The sequence below is a fragment of the Vidua macroura genome, chromosome 10 (genome assembly GCF_024509145.1).
Source record: "Vidua macroura isolate BioBank_ID:100142 chromosome 10, ASM2450914v1, whole genome shotgun sequence".
In the NCBI taxonomy this organism is placed as follows: domain Eukaryota; kingdom Metazoa; phylum Chordata; class Aves; order Passeriformes; family Viduidae; genus Vidua; species Vidua macroura.
In genome coordinates this window covers 20,894,479-20,902,634 of record NC_071580.1, presented here as the reverse complement: position 1 = coordinate 20,902,634, position 8,156 = coordinate 20,894,479, and the positions used below count along the sequence as shown (strand labels likewise).

General features: G+C 52.2%; 1 protein-coding gene across 1 annotated transcript; it reads right to left on the bottom strand.

The window, feature by feature from the left end:
• Nucleotides 1-1,537: 1,537 nt before the first annotated feature.
• A4GNT (alpha-1,4-N-acetylglucosaminyltransferase) lies at nucleotides 1,538-7,798 on the bottom strand. Its single transcript, XM_053985828.1, has 6 exons — nucleotides 7,650-7,798; nucleotides 5,342-5,352; nucleotides 4,649-4,699; nucleotides 4,243-4,454; nucleotides 3,066-3,515; nucleotides 1,538-2,149 (listed from the first exon to the last, which is right to left on the bottom strand). The coding sequence occupies exons 1-6, from the start codon at nucleotides 7,796-7,798 to the stop codon at nucleotides 1,538-1,540; spliced, it is 1,485 nt and encodes a 494-aa protein (XP_053841803.1).
• Nucleotides 7,799-8,156: the final 358 nt, after the last annotated feature.

The window sequence follows — 8,156 nt, the reverse complement described above, 5'->3', positions numbered from 1 at the left end:
AAGCCCTGTCCAACCTTGCGGGTTTCTTGTAGCCATGGGCACAGTCTTATCCATGCTCAGAGAGTAGATTTAGATGGGATATTGGGAAGAAATTGTTCCCTATGAGGGTGCTGAGGCCCTGGCACAGGGTGCCCAGAGAAGCTGTGGCTGCCCCTGGATCCCTGGAAGTGTCCAAGGCCAGGTTGGAGAGGGCTTGGAGCAACCTGGGACAGTGGAAGGTGTCCTGATCTGAGAGCAGACATCCACAAAGCAGATGCTCCCAGAGCTGCCTGGATGTGGATCCATCTCTATCCACAGGCATGTCCTGGAGGGCACAGGAGGGGTGAGGACATGGTAAAAATATTCCCTCGTGTCATGCTCCTGCTCCAACAATCACCAGCACTCAGCTTGGCACCACCTGGCCTTACACTGGAGTGACTTTGGGGGAACAAGGAGGGGACAAGGAGGAGCCCCTTGCCCAAACACAGGAGCACACAAACCCTGTGTGCAGAGGGCTCCCTTCTCCTGCTGAATCCCAAATTCTGAGCTGCAGCTGGTTCAGCAGCTGCTGTGTTTGCAGGAGATAGCATTGTGCACATGGCAAACATTGGATGACGGAGACAGATCCCCACCTTTCTGCTCCCGAGTTAAAACCAGCTGTTCAGAGAGACTCGGTAGAGATCTGCAAGCTGGGCTTCTCCTTAGGGAATTGGGTGGATTGGCATTCTCCTGGGAAAGAGAGTATCTGGAAGGGGATTGCTCACTGGGAGCCCTGTTGGGATTAAATGGGATTTTTGCCCAGCTGGACATGGGTGACCACCTCATGTCTGTTGAAATCCATTTATTTAAGAGGGATTTGGGAACCTGGAGGACCATCCCTATCCTTGGTGTCTCAGCATTTCCTTTCCAGGCACACTTTCTACAGCCAGGATTGACCTGGGAGGATGGGGCAGAGCAGCCACTTCCTGGCAAAAGCCAAAATAAAAGTGTGGGAGCACAAACCTTTGGAAATGTGACTCATTTTTCAGGGAGAAGTGAGCTCAGAGGAGTGGTGGTTTATGAACTCTTTTATTTTCACTCGTACTGAAGTCCCTCTCAAAAACGTAGGGTGTAAAGTCCATGTAAGGAAAACACCAGGAAAAGATGCTGGTTTGGGTTTCTCCTCTTTTGCCCCAGAGGCTCCAGTCCAAAGTCTGTTATGCTTCCAACTTTTCTGATGTGGGAAGCTGCCAGTAGTTCCAAGAGGAGCAGAGACAACATTTCTCCTGGGAGGCCATCCCTCTCTTTAGGAGCTTTTCCCTTGGAGAAGCTCCTAAAGAGGCTCAAAGTCTGTCGGATTTGGGAAGGTTTGGTCCATGAGCACCTATCAGGAAACAGAACTGAGGCAAAGGAATCCTTGGAGGCTACGTCCAATGGATACCCACCACCATTCTCAGCGTCCCAAGGGAATAGGAACAGTGGTTCTGGAAAATTCTTTCTTTCTCCTACAAGGCTGGACCCCGACCGAGTGGGGATTGTGTTTGGCAGGAAGGGTCACCCCTCTCCTCCTTGCTCCATGTCACTCAACCTCCTCAGGGCCTGGGAGATCCGTGCGCTTGGCATTCTGGATCAGGTCCTCGTAGGTGGTGGGGCAATAGGTTTTGTAGAGTTTCTCAGCCAGGGTGTTGCTGCCAGCCACCACGACCTTGCGGTTGTGGTTCATGAAGTTCCACAGGTGCAGCGCGTAGGAGTGGTTGAAACTGGGGCTTTTATCCCACACCTGGTAGTACCGGCTCCAGGCTGGGTATGGGATGGGGTAGAAACGCTGGGGGTTGAGGAAGGAGATGTTCTGGCAGCTGTGGTCCTCAGTGCCTTGGAAATCTGTCAGGTTGCAGAGCGTTTTGAGCATCCTGGTCATCAAAAAGGGGCCCTGGTTGCCCCAGATGTTGCCGTTGTACTTGAGAACGAAGTTCTCCATGCAGTCCCAGATGAACTTGTGGCGGGCAGGGAAGCCGAAGATCCCGTTGCTGGAGAAGCGCGACTTCTGCGCGGCCAGGAAGCTCTCCTGGGGGATGGGCCGGATGGAGATGACATCCGTGTCCATGTAGATGCCCCCGTACTTCCAGATGAGCGCCAGTCTGCTGGCGTCCGAGCTGACGTGCACCCAGTTCTTCTCCTGCTCCGGGACCACCTGCGGAGTGGGAAAGGTGAGACGTGATTCCGCGGGCAGGGAACGGACCCAACCCATCCATGGGGCTGCAAACGGCACCATAAACCCTCACCTGCAGGGCTGCAAATGTCACGGACAGCTTTTGCTGCCTCCAGCCATTGGGTTTTACTGGGATAAGATAAGGAGCTGGAGCAGAGCAGCGCTTTGTTAGCATTAGGAATGCGGGAACATTTCCCAGGTGGTTTGATGGCACCTACAGTGTTAACCCAATGCCACCATGAGTCATTCCCTGCTATTTCAGAGGGACACAACCCACTTAACACACTCTCGGATCCCTCCCAGCTCTTTGAACCAGGCTGGAGGCTTTTCATCGGCATTTGTTGGCGTTTGGAGTAATTTTTTCTTGGAATAAGAAAGACTTTGGAGGAAATCTGCTTGCCCTGCCCAAACCCTCCTTGTGGGTTTGACCAAACCCTCCTTGTGGGCAGTTTGCCCAAGGAACTTTTTCCAGGGTGGAGCTCACCAGATCCCACCTTGGCTTTGTATGTTGCTGTTATAGAACCTGAAATCTCTCCCCTATCTCTTATCTGGCTCCGTCAGAGTGAGGCAGCTCTATCAAGTGCTCAGGCAGCACATTTTGTTCAACCAGCTTCTGTTGGGGAAGATTATTAAGGCTGTTTTCTCAAAACACGTCTGCAATCTATTTTTACCGATGTTTCCTTTGCCAAAAAATCCGATTCTCCAGATAAGGCCGATCATGTATGGCATAAACAGAGAGCTGAATACACCGCAGAAAGCGGCCAAAATGAATCCGTTCCCAACCAAAACAATGAAAGTCACTAATTTCACACAGTCCTGCATTCCTCATTCCTTTTAAAGCCTTTTCCCACCCCTAGTTATAACTCTCTTCCTGTTTTCCACTTGTTTTAACACTCACCTGGTTGTACCACTGGAGCAGAGGGGTCTCCTGGAAGACGGTTTCCATCTGGAGAGGGAAAAGGAAGACATTCTTCATGGAAGACAAGAGGGAGAAGGCTGCGTAACTGGTGTTCATGTCCAAGGCTGTCTCGTTGGTGAGTCCCCTCATGAAGAGGATGATGGGCCTGTCCTGGTAAATCCGGGCAGCGGATTCCACGGAGCATGACACCAGCGGGGGCGGCTCCAGGCGCTCCGTCGTCTCCAGGAAAATGATGCTTTTGCCAAGGTTCAGCACCTGCTCAGGTGTCAGGTACTGCTGGGCCATGGGCAAGTAGGAGAAGACACAGCTGGACAAGAGGGAGATCTCGTACAAAATGCCCGAGACAAAGCAGAAACAGAGGCATATCTGGATTTTCCTCAACATTCTTTCTTTCCTGGAGCGTTTGGGGGCATGCCTCCGACATGGGTGCTAAGGAGAGACGAGGAACAGCAAAAGGAGGAGCCAGTTATTGCTCAGCAGGACTGGGAAATGGAGGCACGTGGCTTTGGACAATGAAAGGTGAAGGCAGTTTGGTGACAGGCCTGGTGACAATCCCTCTATGGGTACAGAGGGCTTTTCTCCCTGGGATGAAGATCTGGGGTCCCACCTCCTTGGCCCCAGCCAGGCAGGGGGAACCAGGAGAGGTCTTGGAGAAGGGATGGGCAGCTGTGTCCCACGGTGCAGGCATGGGCTTGGCAGAGAGGAAAGAACCCAGGCAGAGCAGGTGGGAAGGGTCACCATGCCAAGGCAAGGAGCCCCAAGACCATCCCCGGGGCAGACTGGTGTGGGAAACTGTTCCCGAGCACTGCAGTGCCACTCCAACATGTGCTTGTCCCAGGGAATCTGTGGAGCCAAATGTGCCCATGGAATTAGGTGTCCAAGGAGGCCATGATCACAACAGGTTGTGCCTGTAATCACAACCTTCACAGGGGAAAGGTTGTGATTACAGACTGGGGTCTGTCACCCAGAGCTATAACATGCCAAAGCTATAACATGCCAAAGCATGCCAAAGGCTTTTTCCCAATCCATCCCTTCTGCTAACACTTCAACTGTGAGGGACTGTGTCCTGTAGGGACAGAGTCTTGTGATGGACCAGAGAGAAGCAGATGAGGATAGAAAGCAGATGGTTTCATACAAGAAATTAATTTTGACCTACCTGGATTATAGTCCTGACAAATCTACATTTCCAGCACCTCTTCTTGCCCTGGCGGTGACTGTTGGACTCCTGCAAAGACCAGCTCCCTGGTGAGGACACCCAAACCTTCTGGAGCATGCAAAGGGATTTCTGGAGGTACAAGAACAGTGTACAAGGGAAAACCAGGTCTGCTGCTGGCTCAGTCTCAGTCCCAGAAAAGGTGTGGGATCCACCTGAAAGGACAAAGAAGGGACATGTTTGGTGAGACCCATCCTATGCCTGGCACAGCTCCCCCCTCCCAGTCCCAGCAGCACACGAGGCCATACAGCCACGGGGAGTTCCTGCTGGTCAGAGGATGGAATGGGATCTGCACTGCTCTGTCTGGTGACACAAGGAAATTCCCTCCTGAAATGACACCTGGTTGCACCTGAGTGGCCCTGCAGGGACCAGGAGCCAGGGTCCAGCGGAGGGGACATACCTGGAATGACAACCCAATGTCCAAGAGGCCCTGAAAGTGTCCAGAGCTTGATTGATTGAAGGGAATGGCAGGAAACACAGCTCTGTGTGCTGGGATAATTAATGAGCCTCATTCCATGTCACCCTTCCAGAATACAGATAAGTCTGGAGCGGAGCAAACCCCATGGAAATTCCCTGACAGTGCTGAGCTTGTGCTTGGAGCTGTGGCAGCTCCCAATCCATTTCTCAGAGCTGGATGTCATCAAATTAAATATTAAAGCAGCGACTGTTCCCATCAGTGCTGCTTCCCATGCTGCATAACAGATTTTGTTGTTTTCCATTCCAGCTGCACAGGGTTTCTCATCACATCCTGGGTTCCCAGGACAGCACAGGAGTTTGGGAAGAAATTCTTGGCTGTGAGGGTAGGAAGGCCCTGGCACAGAGAAGCTGTGGCTGTCCCTGGATCCCTAGAAGTGCTCAAGGCCAGGTTGGAGCAACCTGGGCTGGTGGAAGATGTCCCTACCTATAGCAGGGGTGGCACTGGATGAGCTTTAATTTCCCCTCCAACCCAAACCTTTCTGGGATTCCATATTCTATGCTAATTTTTCCAATCCCATTCCCAGTTTCTTTTGTTGTCCCTGCACTCTGCTGTGAGTGGCAGCACCTGGGGCCTCCCTGCAGATACAGAATTTGAGCGGAAGACAGGGAATGGAGAGCAAATATCCGCGGTTTGGAAAGGCCACGTTCCTGAGCCTGCAGATAAGGCAGCGTGTGCTGCCCCGTGGGGCTCGGGTGGAACACACATGTCCAGCCCAGCCCAGCCCCACAGGGCTCGGGAGACACCAACACTGACTTTAAAATAAACTACAGTACTCAATCTCCACATTTTCTCCCGCCTTTCCCACCTGTGCCTCGTTCTCAGACAGGTGCAGTTAATTTACTCTGGTCTTTTGAAAAGAAAACAGAAAGAAAAGGTTGCTCCCTTGTAGTTCTCTCACAATCTCAGTTTGGCCAGATTTTCAGGCTTCTGGTTGTTGTTTTTTTTCCAGCCCAGAATGGTTTGGGTTGGAAGGGACCTTAGAGCTCATTTTGTTCCAATCCCCTGCCACTGGAGTTCACACCCCTTAGACTCCAGGGCCAGGAAAGCTCAGGGGAATCCTTCCAATCTAACCTGGGTCATCCCAGTCCTGGGGGGCACCCAGTGGTGCTCCTGTACCCTTCAGACAGGGATACTACCCCAGGTTGCTCCATGTCCCATCCAAGCTGGCCTTGCACACTTCCAGGGATGGGGCAGGCACAGCTTCTCTGGACACCCTGTGCCAGGGCCTCCCCACCCTCACAGGAAGGAGTTCCATCCCAGTATCTCATCTGACATCTGGCAGTTAAAGCCATTCCCCCTGTCGTGCCACTCCATGCCCCTGTAAATCATTCCTGCTGCTGCTCCAGTGCTGACCAGGGACTGGAGTCCCTCTGTTCCTTTTTAAATCTTGATACCACTCTCCTGAAGCAGAAACCCCTGGCTTTGCTTTGATTAGAGTTGGGACCATGAGGACATTGCCATTACTGGATTCATATTTCTCCTTTGATGGCCGACAGATCCGATGTCTCAGGTCTTTATGAGCAGCCCGGCAAAGCCGTGCTCGCAATAGTCCTTCAAATTTAAAACAGTCCGGAAGGCATTTTATTTGCAAATTGTGGGCAGAGAATGAGCAGCCACTCCAACACCTCCCTGCTCTGTGCATGACATTGTGAAGAGAAACACGCATCTTCATCGGCTCATTCCGGGAAATTGTTTTGCTTGGTTGGTTTTCCAAAACCCCTGTGTGGCGAGTTATGAATTCTCATCACATTTGACCTGGAGGCTGCTGTTATCAAAATGTTCCCTTCCCTGCTCGAGTTAAAAGGACTGCGGAGCTGAATGTTAAAAATAAATCCCGGCCATTGAATAGATTACCCTGCTGAGTGGGATGATTCCGGGGATGGGCTGCTGCCTTGATGGCCCATCTTGTAAAGAGATTTCTTTTCTTGGGGCAATTTCCGTGTTTCAAGTGCAGGATGAGGACGGCTGGGAGACTACAAGGGAGATTACTACAGATGCCTGTGATAACTACTCAAGCTGGCCATGAGACACAGGCTCTGGGAATTCAGTGGGATTTTGCCACCAAAGAGGGGCAGTGATGCTGCTGGGTCCTGGCCCTACACCCCCGGCACATCACACCCCTGGAGTCCCTGTGGTGCACAAAGGGATCTTGTTCAGGCTCAGCTTGAACAAGAACTAAAACTCCTCATTTGCTAAAAAGGATTTTTAATAGATAGATAGATAGATAGATAGATAGATAGATAGATAGATAGATAAGTAATCCCAGCACCTGCAGCTCGCAGTTTGCCCAGCCCTTGAGCCCATTTCAGTTTTCTCATTTCAGTTTTAGGCTCTCCAAAGCGAGAGCTGCATCACAAACTGCAGTTCAAACACCACGAGCGAATACTGCACATCTCTCAGTCCTCTGGCAAACCACACTGCCACTGAATCTGCATCCCCACAGCTCCTGGAATCCCTCGGGATTCAAAGCAGAGACCTCCTCTCTCTCTAGCTCTCCTCTGAGAGCCAGTGGGATTTACCTTTGGGATGCACCCACCCTGTTTCTGGGAATAACCCCAGGCCAGTCCCTGATTTCCACACAGGCAGCGTCTGAGAACTCACACCGGTTTATTTTTGAGTCTCTAAGGAAATTACAGCTGCAATCAAGCCAATGCATGTGCACGCACGCCAACCCCAGCTCCATCACATTTAACACCAGGCACGTTTGGAAAGCGCTTCCAAATGGAAAACCTGTGAGAGGAACGTATCGGGTTCAGGGCAGATTAATTAATGCAGCCCATCTGATGCAAAGGAAGGGCCTTCTCACCGAGCTGTGCCACACCTGCCTTCCCATTCTCCAGCTCAACAGGTTCAGGGACAGAGCCAAACTCACCTGAGGGCTGCCAGGAGCAGGCGAGCTGTGCAGGCTGTGCAGGCTGTTGGGAAGCCGCGCTGGGAGGGATCCACAGGCGCCGGAGAGCCCGAGGAGCTGCGCTGCCTCCCCGCTGTGTCCTGCCCTGGCAGGGCTCGGAGCAGCCTCATGCTCGCTCTGCCCCGGCTCTGCTGTTTGCATTCCCGGGGTGCCCAGATAAGGCTCAGCTGGGGCTGTGCTCTCCCAGCAGTGGGCAGTGCGAGGTCCTCCCGTGGCCAAAGGTGAGTCCCCTGCTCTGCCAGCGTCACAAAGGATGGGCGGGACTGGGAAAAGGCACCTTTTGGGGTTCAACCTCTTCTCTTTGTATCCAGATCCACACCTAGGGAAGGTGTTATAGGGCAAGGAAGAACTTTGCTGAGTGGGATTGGTGCTCTGGATACTTCCAAGGGAGGCAATGTGCGGGAGATTCGTGACTCTTGGACAACTAACCAATATGATTAAGCAGGAGATGTTTATTGTTTACCTTGC